This window comes from Psammomys obesus, unplaced genomic scaffold, assembly GCF_907164565.1.
Source record: "Psammomys obesus unplaced genomic scaffold, mPsaObe1.curated_primary_1811, whole genome shotgun sequence".
Lineage (NCBI taxonomy): Eukaryota > Metazoa > Chordata > Mammalia > Rodentia > Muridae > Psammomys > Psammomys obesus.
Genome location: NW_026596225.1, coordinates 1,474,493 through 1,497,214, shown reverse-complemented (window position 1 = coordinate 1,497,214; position 22,722 = coordinate 1,474,493). Strand labels below are relative to the sequence as shown.

The following is a 22,722-nucleotide window of genomic DNA, read 5'->3' as shown; positions in this document are numbered from 1 at the left end:
GTATTGGGGAGTATAAATGCAAGTGTGTGTGTGTGTGTGTGTGTGTGTGTGTGTGTGTGTGTGTGTGTGCACAGTTTACATTGTGAGAGTGGCAGCAAATTTTCCATTACCAGTGTATCAAAGACACGTACTCAGCTCACCCTCCCCTCTTCCAGGTATTTCTTAAGCATTAACGTGGATAAGACAAGCACATTGTTAACCAACGAGAGTGAGGTAGAATATGCTCTGAGACATATATTTATGCCACTTTACTTTTAGAGCAATGTGAATCTTTTTATTATGAAACGTCAAGGTGAGAGTGTGGAGAGAAGCAAACTGTTTAAAGCTTGATTAAACGAAAAAGCAGTCTGGCAGGAGGTTGGGCAGCAGTCATTTGCTGTATCGACCTGACTTTACCCTTCTCTTACTTGTTCAGGGAAGGATAGACTTTTTTTTTTTTTTTTTTTTTTTTTTTTTTGCATGTCTCTAAGTGTTACTCTCTCCTCATTTCCCTGATTCATTGAACCATCTCTATTCTTACGTGCTGTTATTCTGGAGCAAGTCGGAAAGCTTAAAAATAATTGAAATGCACTATTTTTATAGTGTTTTATTAAAGCCATGTAAAAATTACAAAAGAAATTATGAAGGAATTCAAAACATATACAACGTTTGAACAGTTCCTGTGTCATCTCTTTGCTTGCTTCATTTCACTTTAGCTTAAATAAATAACGCCAAGATTATTTGGAGTTGATATATGATGTGGCCACATCTATACCTCATAACCCTGGGCCAACTAGTTATTTTGAAGAGGATCCACAAAAATGTCCACACATATATGTTTTTCCACTAAATGTGCAGAAGGTTGTTTTCAATGAAAGGAAGAAGATGGAAATCAAGCTTTTATGAAAAGTCCCTTTGCACTGTGGTCAGGGTTAATCCATATTTTCAGATTAAAATGCTGAATGTGTCTGGAAAGGAAATCAAACCAAAACAAAATACCACACAGATATGTTCTTTCCATGCTGTAAACAGATACTTGTTCTTGCTCTCATGAATTCTAGTCACTAAATATTTCTATTTATCCTGTCCACAAGGTGGTTTGTGTCTTTCTGTATCTTTCATGCTACATGGGTCCCTATTGCCTTGCTTTAGTGATTCCTCAGAAGTTGCACCTGCCTTGGGAGGGTAAGAAGTACCAAGGATTTCCCTTCCCCACCCACTGCTCCAACACGAGTGAACACTAACCACAGACAAGAAGTAGCTGCTGCTTCATATTTTGAGGTCACATTCCTATCTCGTGGGGATTTAGAGCCCCTGTTGCCTCCAACCCCTTGTGGTATATATAAATAATTGTGAGAGTTCCATGTATTGACATATGTCACTTGCTTGCTATGCTTTAAATTTCATTTTTTAGCTTTAAAGTTTTTATGTGTGTGCATTTGCATGTGATACCTACAGAAACCAAACCAGGATATCAGAACTCCTAGAGCTGGAGTTACAGCTGGCTGTGAACCACTGTGTGGCTACTGGGATTGATCTGGGCCCTGTGGAAGATCAGCCAGTGCTCTTAACTACTGGAAATCTCTCCCATCCTGCTGTGGCGTGTTTCTGCCCAGTTCTTGATCTTGTTATTTATGATAACTATTGGAACTTTAGGTATTTGGAAGGCAAATGTTTTGAAACACTTACATGATATAATGTGAATATCTTAACATGAATTTAATGAACTTATATGTATATTCTATACACCTTTAGTTCTCCCTGTATTGATTCTATAGAGTGTTTATACAGAGTTTACATTAGTAACACCTCATTAGTTCACCTCATGAGATAGTGCCTTATATAATTAACCTTTATCAATGCTTTTCTGTGTGAGGGAGACGTTGGCGCATTTGTGTGTTATACACATGTGAGTAGGGACATATGTGCACATGTCAGCCTCAGATAGGAGTGATCCATCTTCTTTATCTCAGAGAGGGTCTCTCGTTGCCCTGGGGATCATAGATGTAACTAGGCTAGCTGTTTATCAAGGCTCAAATACCTGCATGTCTCCCCACCCCAGCACTGGGATTATAAACATACCCCATCACACCTGGATTTTTATAGGGGATTCTTGGGAGTTCTTCGCATCTTGTGAACTTTACCAACTGAGTGTTGTCCAAGCCCTATCTATGGGTTACAGTGTCTTGTGCTACAAATATAAATAGACATATTTTTTAAAGCCCGCTTTTTTTCTGGAAAGTTGCTGGAAATGCTAATGAGGGTGATGATGACTGAAATTCTAAGAAGTTGTGGATCAGGAAAATGTATGTTCAAACTGGCTGCAAAGCCATGTAATTCATACTAATAAATTGCTCCCTTTTCATTTTGATTCCTGAAAAAAATGAATTAATTTCAAGATACATAGCTGGAAGCCTTGAAAAACTTAAAAATGTGTTAAAATAAAAGGGATTAGGCCTGGGAAGAATGCTCATTGGATCACAGTACTTGTACCAGGACCCAAATTTGGATCTCTTTAGGCCCCATTCAAAGCTGGACACAGGAGTCTACATCTGACTATAGCAGTAAGAACTGTTGATGACCTCACAATAAAGCTTTGGAAATCGGGGTCATTTCATATTGGATAAATATCTTAAATAATTAAACAGCAACAACCAATTAAAATGAATCCTGATGATGGAATTAGGGCCAGAAGAGTACAATAACAAGAACTGATAATTATTTGTGTTATTGCATAATTGTGGCTGTTTTTGCCTTCTTATTTCACATTTTTCAAATCACATATAATTTTATTTCTGCTCATTTTACTTAATATTAGATAATGCATATAAAGTGTTTAGCTTGATTAATGGCATGAACTATGAATTTAATAAATTTTGGTATTATAATTATTAAGAATAAGTAAAATCAGACCTGACATCAAGCTACAGATGCATGCAACATACAAGTCTGGGGCAACTGGAAAGGTAGGAAAGTTGAAGATAAAAAACAAAAGGTTTTGAAAGTACTACCACAAGCTTGAAGAATATATAAGGATGCCTTTTGAAAGAGTCATCATTTGAGTCATCTAGGTAAAATAATGACAATTCTATTTTTGGAGGGATAATCAGATTCTACTCCTTCCTAGTATCATCTATAGTGATAATGAACAAGCTGGAATGAGATATAAGTATTTGATTGGCACTGTTTGCAAACTCTACTGTGATTACACGCAGTTGTGTAATGGCTTAATTTGTTGATGTTTCCCTGACGTGAATTTCAGCAGTATTCTGACTGCAGATAGCCGTCCGGTTCTCTTCTGGCTCATCATTACATGTCTGCGTTTGGTTTGCCTGGTTACTGCAGGTGGAGACAATAGGAGACGCGTACTGTGTGGCGGCAGGGCTGCACAGAAAGAGCCTGAGCCACGCGAAGCCCATTGCTCTGATGGCCTTAAAGATGATGGAGCTTTCAGAAGAGGTTCTGACCCCCGATGGAAGACCCATTCAGGTAAGCTCAACAAGCTGATGTGAAGAAGAAGAAGAAAAAAACCGAACCTTTTAATGAACCTTTAGCTGGGGGTGTGGGGATGGATGTCGTATTCAGAAATTCCCTCTGAATTGTACTTACTATAGTTGATAAATCTAGACAAGACAGAGAATTACTAGTGCAAACTCATAGGCCATGGTGGCGTAAATAAAAAAGGGACGTGAGGGACTGCCTCTGACATAATCTGATTGGCCTGCTCTTTGAACACCTCCCCCTGAGGGTGGAGCAGCCTTACCAGGCCAAGGTAGAGGACAATGCAGCCACTTTTGATGAGAACTGATAGACTAAGATCAGAAAGGAGAGGAGAACCTCCCCTATCAGTGGACTTGGGGAGTAGCATGCATGCAGAAAGGGGAGGGAGGGTGAGATCGGGAGGGGAGGAGGGAGGGGCTTATGGGGGGGGGATACAAAATGAATTAAGTGTAATTAATAACAAATTTTAAAAAAGGAAAAAAAAGGGACGTGAAAGACAAATTACCATGAACTGAAAGAAAAAAAAAAAAAAGAATGGAAGAATTTGACCAAGGAAAAGGCCTTAATGTCAGTGAGGCTGATGAGGAAAATCAGAAATATAAGTCCAGTGTCCCTCATGAGGGTCTGGACCTCAGAGTTCTGTGATTTTTTCCATTGTAAAGCTTACTTCTTTGGGATACTTCCCAAAGTAACTGGAAAACAACAGCAGACCTGCCACCTGGGCACTGCAGTTTTATAGTAGTACAGATAAATGGCTCAGTTTGTCTCTAAGAATGACCAAGTTTATCTAATGTGTTTCTGTCAATGTCGAAAGAGTAATCCCAGAATTGTTATTTCTACAAATCCTTGTCAAACAGACAAGAAGGAGAGAGTAGAGGGAAGGAAAAAAGAAGAGGAAGGGAGAGAGGGAAAGAGGGGATAGATGGTGGATATGATAGATAGATAATAGATAGGTAGGTAGGTAGAGAGAGAGAGAGATAGAGAGATAGATGGAAAGAGGAAGGGAAGGAGAGAGAGAAATATTTTGCATAAAAACCTAAAGAAACCATAAATGGGTCAAAACCAGTAACACTATTACATATCAAAATTATCAGAAAGAATCAAACTGAAATTATTTAATACAGTTAAATAAGAGAAGCTGTGTGAAAAAGGAAAAAGATTTGAAAAGTAACAGATATGCTTTTATTCATCAACACACTATGTTAACAATGGAGAGAGAACTTGAATAGGCTCTGAAGCCTGTAATACACAAATGGAGCAGAATAAGTAGGCTAAAAGTTAGTACTGAAAAAAAAATTTGTTAGTGATGAGACCAGATAAGCAGAAGTGAGGCAATAAGAACAATGGAGTGAGAAATGCAAAATATATAAACGATGCAGCAAAAATGATCAGGAAATGCATCTGTATTCAGTGGGATTTGAACTGAGATACACAAGGAATGCAAAAATAAAAGTAAAAAAAGAAAATGTTTACTAGAACTATTAAAAGACATTAACCAGCTGTCAGACAAATGAGTCCTAAAGAATTCTAGAAAAGATGATAAAAAGGAATATAAAACTAAATGTCTGTAGATAATACTGAAGTGATTCAGAGGAGAAGGGCATGTGACTATAAAAGAGACATTGGTTAGTGGGATTAAAGATGAATAATTGAATAAATGGGGACAATTGTAAAATCATGTGGGGGAAATAAATCTGAAATTTGTTTTGTATGTAATTCAATTCCAGGACAGAACAATGTAAAAACACTGCATCATAAATGCATAAATATGTAACTAGTGACTTAAAGGAGAAAAAGATACATGGTAAAATAAGATAAAAAAATAATACTGATCATAAAAGGAGAGTTGTATAAATTTTGCTACAATACCTTTCTTTTCACTGAAGAGAGTAATGAGCAACCACAAAGCCACCAGAATTTTAAAACATATATAATTAATAAAAATAATATTAGTTAACCTCATCAGTAATTAAAGTCACATACATAATAACACTATGGAGCAGCACTTTTCCAAGCAGCCTGGTTCACCGGTCAGCCTCTGGCAGTGTCGCTGTGGAGAGGATCCCGAAGAATGATTCTGAATGACAGCTGCTGGGCAGTGCTACTGTGCAATCCACTTGGGAACAGGAAAGTTTAACACTCAGCAAATCTTCTCCTTGAGGTTTGCCCTAGGGATGTGCTTATGACTGTATGTAGCAGAAATCACATACAAGATTATTTACAGGAACATTTTCTGTAATTGGTTCAATTGAGAAATAACAAAATTGTCCAAAAACTTTTGAGTGAATGAATAATATAAGACATTATACCTTAGCATACCATACATTTGGGAAAATTAATGACATTTGCTGGTGACATAAGTGTGAGTGGGTGTGAAAAACAGTGACACATCATCTAAGAATTCCATGTTACTCCATTCAGTTAAAGTTTCTAATCAACAGAGTGAAAACACAGCTCTTTATAAATTCCTGCACTGACAGAAAAAATGCAAATTTAAAAAGGAGCTACTGTCCTGAAATTGAAAGAAAGAGTGAGATTGAAGAAGGGTCTGTAATAAGGGAGGTGAACACAGTCGAAATTGTTTACCTTATTGTTTTCACGGGTATCTCGATGCTTATGTGTGAGTGTTTCAGAAGTAGAGGCCTCTGGATGTTCTTACTGTAGTTCTGCTAGGATGGTATGGAACATTAAGAAGAAAACTTGAAGTTGTCATCATGGAGCTCTTACGTTTCTGAATGGTACTTCTCATTACTACCGGGAAATTACACCACAGAAATGCAGTCTCAGCTCTACTGTGAGCCACCACACACTGGAACCTTTAAGCCCATCAGCTTGGCTTATTATGTGAAATTTTCATTGTATATTGAGTTTAATAATAGAGGTTTTAATGCTTAAAACTGATTTCAGTATCAATTTCAACAAACTGTGGTGATCAGAACCAGGGCATTATATTTTATAGGGTGGTCCTCAGTATTCCCATTTGTATGTTGTAACATTTAAACCATCTCATGAATCAGGTAATCTTATTAAATTAGAAGAGAAATGTTCATAAAGATTTAATAAGACTGGAGAAATAGAATTCAAAATAATAAAACCATCTTAACAATCCCAGCTTTGTTACTAATTTATAGTGTAGTGCAATTTTAATTCAGAGCATGGCTGCTCTGGTAAGAGATCACACCAAAGTCTTCTAGGTCTGTGTGGTCCTGCTGTAATAGAAACACACCCTTATTCCAGCAGACATAGGCAAGCAGATCTGCGTTCAAGGCTAGCCTGGTATAGAGTAAGTGTCAAAGAAAAGCTTAGGTCCAGGTATGGTCATACATACTTTTAATCCCAAACTATGAAGATAAAGTTAGTTTGTAGAAGGAAGTACCCATGTTTGAAAGTGATGTCTAATTGACTGACAGAAAACGTGACAAATCAGAGGAGATTTTACAGAATAGGATCCCCCCACTCCAAGAGAAGAAGCATAAATCTCACTTGGAAGAGGAAAAAGAATAGATAGAGGTAGCAGCTGAAGAGGGAAAAAAGGTAGGAGAGGGGACACAGAGAGTTAAGTGGGCGGAGATCAGAAATGGGAAGACCAGGGGAGAGAGGACAGTAGGCCTGCAGAGAAAAGAGAAGCTGAGATGTATCTCTCTGACAACTGGAGACCTAAGTCAGGGTAGGCTCCCGGGACTCAAGCAGAGACTGCTAGTAGCAGAGGCCATAGAGACTCAAGAGGACACTAACTAGACTAGTTTCCTAGTAGAGGGAGGGGAACACCAAACCACCCACAAAAACTTTGACCCCAAATTTACCCTGCCAATAAGATGTGCAGGGATAAAGATAGAGCAGATAGAGCAGAGACTGAGGGAATGCCCAACCGATGCTTCGCCCAACCAAAGACCCACCCTATGGGAGAGTGCCAATTCCTAACACTATTAAGGATATTCTGCAAAACTTGCAGACAGGAGCCTGTCAGAGTTGTCCTCTGAGAGACTCTATACAACAGCGCTCAAAACAGATGCTGAGACTCACAGGCAAATATTAGGTGACATGTAGGGAGGCTTGTGGAAAAGTGGGTAGGAAGAGAAAAGGACCTGGAGGTGACAGGAACTCCACGAGAAGACCAACTGAGCCAACTAACCATGTCCCAGAGGGGCTTATTGAGACTGAAGCACCAACCAAGGACCATGCAGGAACTGGATGTAGGCCCTCTATAAAGGTGTAGCAGATGGGCAGCTTAGGCTTCATGTGGGTCCTCTAGTAAGGGAAGTGGGGACTGCATGGGACATGGACTCACTTGCCAGCTTTTTGATAACTTCCGCTAGGCAGGACTGCCCTGTCAGGCCACAAAAGAAGAGGAAATGATCAATCCTGATTTAACTTGATGAGCTGGGGTGGATGGAAAAGGGAGCTCTCCTTTCTGAGGAATAGACAAGGAGGGACAGGGAGGGAGGGAGAATGGGACTGGGATGGGAGGAGGGATGAGGCTACAACCAGAATGTTAAGTGAATAAAACATAAACAAACAAACATACAAATAAATAAAAAATAATAGGCTCATAAGACTAAAGAAAAGAAAAAATAGACAGTTTTCTAGTAGAATTACAATAAAACTAGTTCAAACTAAAAAAAAAAAAAGAACAAGAATGCTTCCAATTTTCTCTTCGTTTAAAATAGAAAAATATAGGTTCCTTCTAAAGAAGAATAAATGTGGAATAGTCATTACATCTGTATTATTATATTTTCAGATGGTTAAAAAATTCTCATGTAAATCAAGTATAAAAAAGTCTAATGCCTGCAACCTAGTCTTACAGAAGATACTAGAAGGAAAATTCCAACCCAACAAGATCAACTACACCCAAGAAAGCACAGGATAAAGATACTTTTACAACAAAAAGGGAGATAAAACAAGTACAGAAACATATAATCACCACCAACTTCTCAGTTACTGGTCACTAATATCTACCAGCATCACTGGACTCAACTCTCCAATAAAAAGACACTAACTAACAGTATGGTTGTGGAAAGAGGATCCAACGTTCTGCTGTATTTAAGAAATACAGAGGGGCTGGAGAGATGGCTCAGAGGTTAAGAGCACTGGCTGCTCTTCCAAAGGTCCTGAGTTCAATTCCCAGCAACTACATGGTGGTTCAAAACCATCTATAATAATGTTTGGTGCCCTCTTCTGGCGTGCAGGTGTTATATGCATGCAGAATGCTGTATACATAATAAATAAATTAAAACAAAAAAGAAAGAAATACAGCTATACAACAAAGATACACACTACCTCAGAGAAAAAGGTCTAGAAAAAGATTTTCCAAGCAAATGGACCTAAGGAGCAAGCTGTAGTAGCCATCCTAATAGCTAATAAAATAGACTTTCACCAAAAATTAATCACAAGATATGGGGAGGAACACTTCATTCTCATTAAAGGAAAAATACATTAGGAGGACATCATAATCATGAACATCTATGTTCATCCCAATACAAGGCCTCCTGCATTTGTAACAGAAACATTATTAAAACTTAAATCACATATCTATCTGAACACATTAATAATACGAGACTTATGGAGCTTCTGTCCTCTCCAGGTCTTACTATCCCCACTCCCCCTCCTTTCATAGGATTCCCTGTACTCTGCCCAAAGTTTGGTTATGAGTCTCAGCATCTGCTTTGATACACTGCTAGGTAGAATATTTCAGAGGCCCTCTGTGGTAGGCTCCTGTCCTGTTTCCTGTATCTGGGCACAGGGGTCTTTTCTTGACTGATACTCCAACCAAGGACCATTCATGGAGATAACCTAGAACCTCTGCACAGATGTAGCCCGCAGCAGTTCAGTATCCAAGTCGTTGTACCCTAGTAAAGGGAACAGGGACTGTCTCTGACATGAACTCAATGGCTGGCTCTTTGATCATCTCCCCCTGAGGTGGGAGCAGCTTTGCCAGGCCACATAAGAAAACACTACAGCCAGTCCTGATGAGACCTGATAAGGCCTTGAAATCATTGACCCAGGAGACTACTTCCTAAAAAGAACACCAACAGCTCAAATTGTAATGTCAGCAATTAACAAATGAGCCCTCATGCAACTAAAAAGTTTCTGTAAGGCAAAGGATACCCTCAATATAACAAAACAGCAGCCTACAGATTTGGAAAATATCTTCACCAACCCTACATCTGACAAAGGGTTAATATCTAAACTATGTAAATAACTCAAGAAATTAAACACCAACAAACCAAATAATCCAATGTAAAAATGTAGGATAAACATACTAAAATCTGTACACCTAAAGAAGCTAATCAAGAAGGAGGACTCTGGCTAAGATACTCAATCCCCACTCAGAAGGGCAAAGAGGATGGGCATCAGAAAAGGGGGAAAACAAGGAACAGGACAGGAGCCTACCACAGAGGGCCTCTGAATGGCTCTACCCTGCAGGGTATCAAAGCAGATACTGAGACTTATAGCCAAACTTTGGGCAGAGTGCAGGGAATCTTATGAAAGAAGGGGGAGATAGTAAGACCTGGAGAGGACAGGAGCTCCACAAGGAGAGCAACAGAACCAAAAAATCTGGGCACATGGGTCTTTTCTGAGACTAATACTCCAAGCAAGGACCATTCATGGAGATAACCTAGAATCTCTGCACAGATGTAGCCCATGGCAGCTCAGTGTACAAGTGGGTTCCCTAGTAATGGGGACAGGGACTGTCTCTGACATGAACTGATTGGCCTGCTCTTTGATCACCTCCCCCTGAGGGGAGAGCAGCCTTACCAGGCCACAGAGGAAGACAATGCAGCCACTTCTGATGAGACCTGAAGTAGCCCTTCAGGATCAGAAGGAAGGAGTTGAAGTCCTCCCCTAACAGTGGGCTGGGGTAGGGTCTTTAGTGGAGAAGCGGGAAGGAGGATGGGATTGGGAGGGGAGGAGGGAGAGAGCTACAGGGGAGATACAAAATGAATAAACTGTAATTAATTAAAATTAAAATTAAAAAATGTGATACAGAGCTAAAACAAAGAATTCTCAACAGAGAAATCTCAAATGTCCAAGAAGCACTTAATGGAATGCTCAATGTCCTTAGTCATCAGAATGCAAATGCAAATCAAACTGACTCTTAGATTCCATCTTATACCCATCAGAATGGCTAAGATCAAAAACAGAAGTGACAGTACATGCTGGCAACAATGGGCAGAAAGGAGAACACTCTTCCATTGTCGGTGGAAAAAAAAATCTGGCACTTTCTCAGAAAATTGGGAATAGCTCTACCTTAAGACTCTGCTATACCATTCCTGGGAATATACCCTAAAGATGCTCTACCATAGAACAAGGACACTTGTTCAACTATGTTCATAACAGCTCTATTTGTAATGGCCAGAATCTGGAAACAACCAAGATGGCCAAAGGATGGAAAGAGAAATTGTGGTAAATTTACACTATGGAATACTACTCAGCTATTAAATACAAAAAAATCATGAAATTTGCAGGCAAATGGATGGAACTAGAAAAGATCATCCTACGTGAGGTAACCCAGACCCAGAAAGACACATGTGGTATGTGCTCACTTATAAGTGGATTTTAGCCGTAGGATAACCGTACTACAATCCACAGACCCAAAGAAGATAAGTAACAAGGAAGACCCAAAGGAGAATGCTTAACTCCCACTTCAAAGTAGAAATAGAATAGATAGTGGAATTGGTTCAAAAGGGGTAACAGTGTGAGAGAGGGAACAGAGAGAAAAGAGGATCAATATGATATCAGACCTTGGGAGAGCTGGAGGTGGAAGACAGAGAGAAGAGAAACATTGTGTGAGGACTTCGCTGTGACAAGCTGGAGACTTACGACAGTGTAGACTCCTGGGAGGATATGAAGGTGACTCTAGCTCAGACTCCTAGGAATGGGCCATGAAGATTGGAGAGGCCACCCTCTAATTAGACATGACTCTTAATGAAGGAATGGGAACACCAACCCTTCCACAAAATCTACGACGCAGAATTTGTCCTGCCTACAAGATGTGCAGGAACAAAAGTAGAGATTGAGGGGATGTCCAACCAATAATTGATCCAACGTGAGACTCAGCCCATGGAGACAGCCAACCCCTGACACTAACGAATGACACTCTGCAACGCTTGCAGATGGGAGCCTGGCTTAGCTGTCCTCTAAAGGTCTCCATCTAGCACCTGATGGAGACAGATGCAGAGACCCACAGCCAAACATTGGAGGGAGCACAGGGAGTCTTGTGGGAGAGTAAGGCAAGGACAGCAGGATCCAGAGAGGACAGGAACGCTACGAGAAGACCAGCAGAGCCAACTAACCAGGACCCAGGGGGTGGCCTGTGGAGACTGAAGCACTAAACAAGGACCATCATGCATGGGCTGAACCCAGGCCCTCTACACAGATGTAGCTCATGGGCAGCTGGGTCCTCATATAGGATCCCTAGTAAGGGTAATGGGGATGACTCTGATATGAACTCTGTTGCCTGGTTTTTGATCACTTCCCTTGGCAGGGCTCCCTCCCCAGACCACAGGGGAAGAGAATGTGCTCAGTCCAGATGCAACTTGTATACTGGGGGTGTGGGTACCAAAGTGGGGGGTCCCCTTCTCTGAGGAGTAAAGGAGGGGCATGGGAGAAACAGGAGAGGAAAGATGGGACTGGGAGGAGAGGAGGGAGGGGTTATGACCAGCATGTAAAATGAATAAATCAAAATTTAAAAATCGGTAAATAAACTCTTATAAAGTGGCTATCTCAGAAAGGAAAAATGCAACTACAGTACCAGAAAGGGAAAACACTGAAAATTCTGAGTGAAAAAGCGTGAGCAGATGCAGTGGTACCCCGATGATGGAGAGTGCCTTCTGGTCTTGTTAATGTAGGCACTTTAATGTTTAAAAGAACAGAAGTTGGAGCCCTGGTGTGTGAGGCAGATAACAGAAAGGAATGAGCTCCAATACAGTGATAATATTTGAAGGGCTACAGTAGGAAAACAGAGCTTTCCTCTGTCCACTGTCCTGAGTGGAAAAGACAGAGCTTCTCTGGGTTTTCAGATCCTAGTCTTAAAATCAGGCAAGTTTGGGACTCCATCCTCATGACTCCTAAGACCTTTGAAAGCTCAAGGGGCCCAAGAAGTCTTGACCTTTTCTGGGGTGCTATTGGTAGTTGGTGTCAACTTAAGGAGGGGGATTCAATTTTCTTCAGCAAAGCAGTCCCCGAGAGGCTACCTCTGCTTGAGTAAATGGTCCTATACTTATGAACATACAGGCTGCAGTGAGAGGACCCTGTGGAGTTGTTAAAAGAACACGTGAAGTTGAGAGGGACAGTGGTGGAGTAGGGGGAGATGTAGAACAGATGGACCAGGAAGTGGATTTGATCAGAAAACAATATATACATGTATCAAATCTCAAACAATTGTTTACTTTTGTTTTATCTTATGTATTATACTTTATTATTGTTAAAAAAAGACAAAATAGAGCAGCAATTAAGCTGACTTGAAAGCCTTTAGTCTAGAAGATAATTTCTTTTTCACCAATACTAGTCAACTTTGGCATTGAGCCTTTTTGCTCCATTGTAGGGTGAAAATATCTCAAACTATAATGTTTTTATTAACAGGAGATATTTCAAATTCTATGTACACACACACTCACATATATACATATGCATATGTATATATATATACTCAATGAATTTGAATTTGCCATTGACTATAGAAAGTGGAGAATTTTGTTTAATTGTTTTTACATTGATGATCATTATATATTTTTCATGCTCCTTCATTTTTTAAAATTAACATGATATTTTTGGGAGAGTTTTTTAGCTCCCTTTTTATGCTTTGGTTTGAACATCAATATAGTCATATTTTGCCAGAACATTTACTAACTGTTCAAGCAAGCAGTTTGGCTTAAGTACCTGAATTGATTAGTAGTACACCTGATTCTTTTTCTCCTTGTTTTTTCTCATATGCCTCTTTGTCTGAAATTACATAATCTGAATTGTGTCTTTTTGAAAATATTAAATATGTCTGTATTCATTTTTTGCCTTTAGTACTTCAGAAAAATGAACAACTTTGCTATCAAAAGTATAATGAAGTGAAGTAGAACTGATGTTATGGTGATATAGTGAAATTATGACATATTATGATGTCCATATGCCTGCAGTAAGAGATATTGTGCTATTTTCTCTGTGCTATTACAAAATATCTGAAAAGAAGCAACCTAAGGAAAAAAAGAGTTTATTTTTGTTTAGAGCTCTAAGGGAAACAGCCCATGATAATGGAGAAGGGTGGTATCCGAGCTGTGAGCCAGAGGGCCAGGTGGTGGCTGTAGCCACGCAGTACAGAAAACTGAATGCTGGTGTTCAGTTTGCTTTTTTATTCAGTCCAGGACAACAGTCCAAAGGATGGTGTTTTAGAATGTCTTTCTATGATGATTCTAAGTCCATTCAGACTGACAGATTACCTATTACATCAATAATTTTGGGTTTTCCCTTTGCTTGTTAATTCAAAATTAATTCACAAAAAGACAATTTTGTACAATGCCCATCTTGTAGAGCACAAATTATACCAGTTGTTCAAGATACATAATCTATGAGAGGTGCAACGTGACATATCAGTAAACAATCTGGATGAAACTTCCCTTGTTGTTTTAAGACTGTTTATGCCTTTAGGCATCTGATAAAAAGTGACAAATGCTTGTTTTAAGTTGGAAAACTATCAGTGTGTTCCAGTAGGTTTCTATACTGATGTTCATACTTGCTTCAGGCAAATATATCCATCCGATGATGTCATTGTTCAGATGGCCAGTTCAAGCCAGATTCTAGACTCAAATATGTTCTCCTAAATGCCTCAGATGATTTCTGCTTTGCTACTGTCTATAAAAAGCCAATTGGACTTTTTATATGGTGAATTCAGCTTTGTAGCTGAATGGGGCCCAAGAAACCCTTGTTTCTTCTCTGATAGATTATCCATGGTAGGACCAAAGTTAATTCACAAAAGGATAATTCTGTAGTAGTTCAACAAATTCAGTTGTGACTAACTAACAATAATAAACTTTCTTAAATTTGAATTTTTAGAGGACATCTTATTACAGGTACAGTAAGCACACATTTAAAGACAGCCTTTTGATATCTAGCTATGGAAGAGAACACCAGCTACAGCCTTCCACCTGCAACCACTGTGGATCCCATAGACCACTTTCTCTCAGCCTTCCTCCACTGACTTAGTCACTATATCCCATCTTCCAACTCCAGCAAGCATGCCCTGCTAATCCACAGGCCGTGCTAGAAACCCAGATAGACTGACTGCAGATGTTATCTTCTTCCTCGGTTCTCCAAATCCAGTCTCCCAGTCTCATTACTAGATCTGCAACAGAATACCTGTGGTGACCTTCTTTGCCCTCCATCCCTATCATCTGTGGCTTCCACAGATCTTCCTTTTCTAACTTCCTTCCCCCAATTCACTCTTTTGCCCAGTCCCCAACCCATTAGGCATGATCTGTTAATTTAAGTACTGCTCCTGCAAGGAAACAAGTAAGATGATCCATACCTCTCCTTCTGTTCTAGGCACAGTACCTGAGTCTCATCCCCAGCTCTGTAGCAGAAAACTCCCTTAGATATCTGTTTCCTCTCTAACCTCCATGCCCAATGGATCACAAATATCTTCTTCTTTGACTTTGTTTTCCCCCAATTCATCCTTTTTTTCCCAGCCTCCAACAGGAGCAGGTTTTCCCATGGAACACACCAGCTGAGCAAGACAAGGAAACATGTACACATAAAATTTTGTATAACCCAGCTCATTGCCACCACACTCTGCTAAAGTACAGAGAGAAAGCAGAAACCATAAAACAAAGCATTCACCTAACAGATAAAAAGAGGTGTTATAAATTAGACCTCTAATCATCCCAATCCAAGATGCCTAGACACCAGTGTACAAGCATAATCAATAACAGCTAGGGTAATGTATCGTCACTGGAGCCCAGCCACCCTACCACACAAGCCCTGGATATCTCAACACAGATGAAGCCATGAAAAAAAAAAAAAGACCTTAAAATATCCTGTATGAAGATATAAGTAGCTCTTAGGAGGAAATGAATAAATCTCTTAAAGGAATCCAGGAAAACACAAACATTCAAGGTCATCATCAGCTACATAGACAGTTTAAGGGTAGCCTGGGCTATATAAGACCCTGTCTCAAAAACAAAAGTGTTAAGAGTTTTGAAGATGGTACATCTTCAGTTGTGATATTTTCCCATTTCTTGCTATCTTCAAACATGTCAGTAGAGTTAATTAGCATAATATAATTTTGTGTATCTTGTATGGATATTATCAAGTTACAAATATTATTCACAAATCTTAAGATATCCTAACAGGATAAAATGTGACAAGTGTAAAAAGTCAGGCTCGTGTAAATGTCATTTTAATTTTAGAATGTTGCTATGACTATGTCTCTAACTGGTCCTGGAATTTCAACTCCTGTGACTTTCCCTGATTATTACCCCTTGCTCTTCTGCTGTTTATTGTTCTGCCATTCACATGGATTACTGTGATATCCAAAGCTATGTCTCTCCTTACACTGTCCATGTAGCTGGTTGAATCAGTTTGCTTTGGCTGCCATCATGAACACTTACAGTCTGTGGCTCAGTACAGCTGGAATTCATTGTCTCACAATAATGTAGGCTGCAGGTCTGAGGTCAAGAAGCTGGCATGGCCATACTGACCTTAGAGATTCTTGGAAAGAATTGTTCTAGACTCTCATAGTTCTGTGGCTTGGGTCCGTATCACTGCAATCAAAATGGCACTTTCCCAGTATGCCTGCACATTTCCAACCAAATTTCTTCCCTTTGTAAGAGAAGAAGCCATAATGGCTTAGCAGGCCATTGTGTTTGATATATAGAATTTCATATGAGGTTATCTGTATCAAACATGATTACATTTCGAGATAACAAGAATTAGAATTTCAACATAAGCATTTTGAATAAAGAGACAGGCAGAATACAATCCTACATATTATATGAAGTTGCCAAGATACCCCTGAGCCCAATTCCATTTCAGCACTGCCTGCTTATTTCTGTGCTACTAGAAAATTTTGCACAATTATTGTAGTAGAATATCTGTTAAGAATGTATACCTTCTTTAATCTGCCTTCATTGACAAAGATCTATCTACCTACTTCTGCCTCCTGAGTGGTGAGATTAAAGATATGTACCACCGCACCTGGATTATGATATTATATTTAAAATATAGTGTTGATATCGTATTTTAACCTTAAAAAGTATAAGTTTGTAGGGGGCTGGAGAGATGGGTCAGTGGTTAAAAGAACTGACTGAGCAAATATCCCTTTTGTGTACTTGAGCAAACTTTGGGTATATACCTAGCAGTGGTATAGCTGGGTCTTGAGGAAGCACTATTCCTAATTGTCTTAGAAAGCGCCAGATACATTTCCAGATTGGTTGTACCAGTTTACATTCCCACCAGCAGTGGAGGAGGGTTCCCCTTTCTCCACAACCTCTCCAGCATGTGTTGTCCCTTGAGTTTTTCATTTTGGCCATTCTGGCTCTTTGTCCTTCCCACCCCCCAAGGGAGGAGCAGTCCTGTTAGGCCACAGAGGAGAGCTTTGCAGCCAGTCCTGAAGATACCTGATAAAACAGGATCAGATGAATGGGGAGGAGGTCCCCCCTATCAGTGGACTTGGCAAGGGGCACGGTGGAGATGAGGGAGGGAGGGAGGGACTGGGAGGGAATGAGGGATCGGGACACGGCTGGGATACAGAGTTAATAAAATGTAACTGATAAGAAAAAAATAAAATTCAAAAAAAAAAGAATAAAAAAAAATTGAATGCCAGCCAATTTGGATGGAAAAGAGTGCTTGTGGACTATTGAAGCTGATTGTACGTGTGCTCTGAAATCAGATTAGTACAAAAATTAAAAATCAAGAATGCTTACTTGTAGCTATTAAGAATAAAATGATTTCCTGAAAAAAAAAAAAAAAAGCACTGACTGCTCTTTCAGAGGATCTGAGTTCAATTCCAAGTACCCATTTGGCAGCTCACAACTGTCTGTAACTCCTGATCCAGGGGCTCGGACACCCTCAAACAGACATACATACAGTCAAAACACCAAAACACCAATATACATAAAATAAACACAAATAAATCATTTTTAAAGTATAAGTTTATGCTTTAATATTGATAAGAAAAGGCCTGTCTGGTATTTCCATATCATCTGTTAATAACAACATTATAGATCGCTGGTTACAGAATAGTATTATCCATGTCAGTGCTCAGACATAGAAAACTATGCCATAGCTTGAGGCCCTGAAAAGGAATTTCAGGAAATAGGAAATGTGACTTTTTAAGCAAGAATGCATAACATCACCACAGGACAAGAAGGCTTCAGAGGAGTTTTCATAGGCTCAGGTTAACTAAACGGTCACCTCCAATTATATACATTCTTTACTGCCTCCAATGACAAGACTGAGAAATAGACCTGGTCCTTCCTTCCTTTCCATTTGGGTGTACGTTAGTGTCTTGCATGGGGAAAGACATGTAGGCAGAGCTAGAAAAGGTTGAGAGATAAGCTATTTATTTCTGCCATTTAGTGGTTATTAGAATTGTCATTCTCAACCCCATTCAGTGATAAGTCTAAAGTTCATCAAGAATAAGGCTAGACATATATTTTACAGAACAAAAATATCCTATGAAGAGAGTACCCTTATAATGGAGATATGTAAATTAATATGAAATGACTTTAGAAGGAATTAACCAAGAATCAACTTTATATTTAAAAAACATTCCAATGATTAGAATGAGGAGCTGGAAATTCATCCTTTAGCAGATAGGCTGATTTCATTTTATAGCTATCAATTTGATAGGCAACTGGGACCCATCCAATCTATTTCTATTATTGTAATTCAAGGATTTTTCAAGAGAACAGAAAAGAAAAATACATGGGGAAAAGGAAAACTGTATTTCTGCCTAAGAATTTATTTAAAATAAAATGTAGAAAAAGTTCCACATTAACTCAGGTGCTAAAATCATTATAGTTTGAGATAACGTGGTTGTGGAGTTACTGATAAAAAAATAAGTACTTAATTTTTATTTAGCATCCACTTGTGGTATTATATAACTTGTTTCATTTATGATGAGTGTCTTTATTTTTATTAAATTTGCATTTAACCTGCATTTTCTTTTTAACTTAATTTATTTATTTATTACAATTTATTCACTTTGTTTCCCCTCTGCAGCCCCCTCCTTTGTCTCCTTCCAGTTCCACCCACCCTCTCCCTTCCCCCCCTATGCCCTTTCCCTAATCCCCTGATAGAGGAGAACCTCCTCCTTGTCTATCTGATCCTAGTCTATCAGGTCTCATCAGGGATGGCTGCATCATCTCCCTCTGTAGCCTGGCAAGCCTGCACACACACCCCTAAGGGGGAGGTGATCAAAGAGTTGGCCACTGAATTTATGTCAAAGACAGCCCCTTCTCCCCTTCATAAGGAACCCACTTAGAAACTGAGCAGCCTATGGGCTTCCTTTGAACAGAGGGTCTAGGTCCTCTTCATGCATGGTCCATGGTTGGAGTATCGGTCTCTTCAGGTCCCCCTGGCCCCGGGTTCTTTTGGCTCTGTTGTTGTCCTTGTGGAGTTTCCTGTCCCCTCCAGGTTTATCTCTCTCCCTCTTCTTCCATAAGGATTCTGGATAAGGACATTTGCTCAACTATTTTCACAGCAGCTTTATTTATAATTGCCAGAATCTGGAAACAACCCAGATGTCTCTCAACAGAGGAATAGATACAGAAATTGTGGTACATTTACACGAGGGAATACTACTCAGCAATTAAAAACAAAGAAATCATGATATTTGCAGGCAAATGGTGGGAACTAGAAAAGATCATCCTGAGTGGGATATCCCAGAAGCAGAAAGCCACATATGGTATATGCTCACTTATAGGTGGATATTAGACATATAATATAGGATAAACATGCTAAAATCTATAGTCCTACAGAAGCTAAACAACAAGGAGGACCCTAGGGAAGATGCTTAATCCTCATTCAGAAGGGCAAACAGGATAGATATCAAAAGTAGGAGAAGACAAGGAACAGGACAGGACCCTACCACAGAGGACCTCTGAAATACTTTACCCACCAGGGTATCGAAGGAGATACTGAGACCCATAGTGAAACTGCATTTTCTTATAGCAAGGCTGTATCTTTAACATGTGTTACTAAAACTTATGAAAGTATTTACTGTCTTGTTAGATTGTGATTTAATACACTTAGTGTTAAACAGTGGCTGTAATTACTGTACTTGTAAAGTGGTATCAGGGTCAGACATGAAAGTGAAGTCTGAGACAGAGAACCTGAAACAACAATGTTCATGTTGAAGTTGTGAACAAGTGAACTTCGTTATGTTGGGAGTTTCCTAAAACAAACAAACAAAAACATAGAGAAAGAGTTACGCTTAATTTTTATCTAGAGAAAGCTAGGAAATTGCCTGTGTCCATTGGCTGTCCTCTGTTTCACCTCAAGGACACTAACTTCTCCTTTCAAATCCCAGGCTGGGACAGGTTACCATACCCTGCCTTGTAGCATTAGGAGCATACAATGACAGTAAGAAGACGTGGATAATATCTTGGTTAAGTGAAAGGGTGACCCCGATCATGTGGTTGTTCTCATCTCTCAGCACCCTGACTTTAGCCCCAATAGATGGCTCGTGGCAGTTATATTTCCAGCTGTTTGCAGAGCTTCCATACATTTATCCAAAATGGCTGTATAACCTTACAATATTACTCACAATAAATTTACAAAATTACCACTTGTAAATAGTCTCTTTCTCTACATTTCTGTTGCCTTTTTGATTTGGTTCTCTAATAATGACAGACAAAGATGCTTTTTAATACAATTGATGATCCTTTAAGTTCCCTTGAGGAATGTCTGCTCTGCTCTTGTAGTTAGTTTCCCAGAACTGTGATGAACAGCTGAAGGAGGAATATTAGTTTAACAGAGGAATGATCTATTTTGGCTCTTGCTTTCAGAAGTCTCAGCATGTGACCTGGTTCCATTGTTTCTGGGTCTGTGATCATGTATAAACATATTGGCTGAAGTACATGATGGATCAATCAGACCTGCTTACCAATCTGTTATAATCTAGATCATAACATCTAGAAAGCAGAGAGACAGGCAAGGGCGGAGCTGAAAAAGGATGTATCCTCATATTTCACAGTAGAGTTTTGATAATTCTATCAAATAATTAATTCTTCAGCAAACCCTCCCATTGATTGGTTTGTGAGAGAGTAAACCCTCTCAGAGAAGTGTTCGGGATCCGATCATCTTTCAATAATTAGACTAGTCAACTGTGGACAGAACAAACTTTGAACGTGAAATCTGGAGGACATTTTCTGTCTAAACTATAAGTATTCAACATTCTCCAGAGAATTGTATCCTTTAACCAATTAGCTTGTGAGTTCCTTGGGCAATTGCAATATTATTTTCTCATCCAGTGTATGATTTAGAAATATTTTGCCCCAATTTATAGATTGCATCTTTATTGAATTGGCTATTTCTTTTTCTGTTCAAAACTATTTAGTTTTCCTGTTTGTTTATTTATACTTTTATTTGTGCCTTTGGATTCAGATTTTTTTTTCTCCTAATAGAAGGAAAAATATTTATTTATTTAAGCTTTTTTTTTTACTTTTTTTTAATCTCAGATTTTTTTTAAATCACTGGAAATACCATGTCTTGTACCTTTTGAAGTAGTTTTACAGTTTCATGTTTTTTCTTAAGTTTTAAATCTTTTTTTTTTTTTAGTAATGCCCATAGAAAGAGTAGACAAAATAGCCATCTAAATTTTTCATTGTTTTCCCACTATCATTTATTAAAGATTATTTTCCTTCATGGTGTGTTTTTGGCATCTTTGTCAGACAGCTAAATTACTAAGATATAAGACATCAGTCAATTATCAGGGTAAAACATTGATTTCTACACACACACAAACATAAGCACACACACACACTGGAATACTATTCAACTCTTTGAAAGCAGGAAATTGTGTCATTTGTGACAATGAAAGTGAATCTATAAAACATTATATTAGGTAAAAGAGACCTGGCACAGAAAGAAGAGATTGCAGATAATCCCATTTATGTAAGAAATCTGAAATAGTCTTATTCAGAACTGGGGACTAGAAATATAATATAGGTGTGGGGGGGTGGTAAATAGTTTCAATAAATAGTAGAAATAAATCAAGTGTTAAATTTGTTCTGCCAGTTCTATTTAATTAAATGTCACTGTTCTTAAATCCCTAGATTAATTTTAAAACCATGGTTTAGAAAACACTGGCTGAAATATAATGAAATTAATTTGCCTAAGATGGTAAGTGAACACATATTAATATGATTAAAATCACAGGGAATGGTTCTACAAACAGTGAAAACATGAGAAAGAAAGGCCATCTGATCAATCTGAGTTCAAAAAATAATGAATTCTGACAAATTGGAAAAAATGATTGCTTGGGTTCATGGTCTATGGTTCTGGGTTCATCTGTCAGTGTTTTGGATTCTATAAGTGGGAAAGAATGTGTAGCTTCTACGAAGAACAAACAGGGCAAGATTACAGAAAGGCTCAATAACAAGATGCTACGTCTCCATGTGTTCCCCTAAGCTACTTTGTTTCTGGCTGTCCTCATTGGTGTGTTGGCAGGGACTGTGTATATCCCACAGAGGTATTTCTCTCTGGAGGTAGAGAGGAAGGTTGTGCTACCTCAGGATGCTTTTGCATCCTGTTTATTTTTTGGCACTTGTTCTTAAGAAGGCTCTTTCTGTTTCCTAAGAGAAGAACCTGTTATCATAACCTCCTTTTAGAAAAGATAAAATTTCCTATAATTTTTTTTATCCTCTGGAGGTGTATCATAATAATTCAAACACCCACCAAATGCTGAAAATGAAGTGATTTGTTAAAAAGGACCAACTTTATTCTTTTTCTCTTTGTTTTCTTTGGAAGAAATGAGAGCCTAAGAATTTGGGAAAGCCCAGCCAGTCTTTATCAGTCTTGGCTGTCTGACTTCCTGCTGTCAGATAGTGTGTAACAATGTCACAGCCGGTGAACCAACCAGCCTTTCTATGGTGGTTTGTGGCTGATTAAGGACACTGTTAAAGGATACATGGAACAGGAATAGGAGACCAACCCTCCCATAAAAAGTAACTTTCCACAGGGTCATTCATTCTGATAATATCTATATCTTTGCTTCTGTTACAATCATCAGCACCTGAACTTTCATGATGATAT

General features: G+C 38.9%; 1 protein-coding gene across 1 annotated transcript in view; it reads left to right on the top strand.

Annotated features, from left to right (window-relative positions):
* The window catches only part of Gucy1a2 (guanylate cyclase 1 soluble subunit alpha 2), a 245,085-nt gene that overhangs the window by 154,632 nt on the left and 67,731 nt on the right, over positions 1 to 22,722 (top strand). The window contains exon 6 of the mRNA XM_055595813.1: positions 3,325 to 3,468. Coding sequence (XP_055451788.1) covers positions 3,325 to 3,468 — 144 coding nt within the window. The remainder of the gene's footprint in view (positions 1 to 3,324; positions 3,469 to 22,722) is intronic.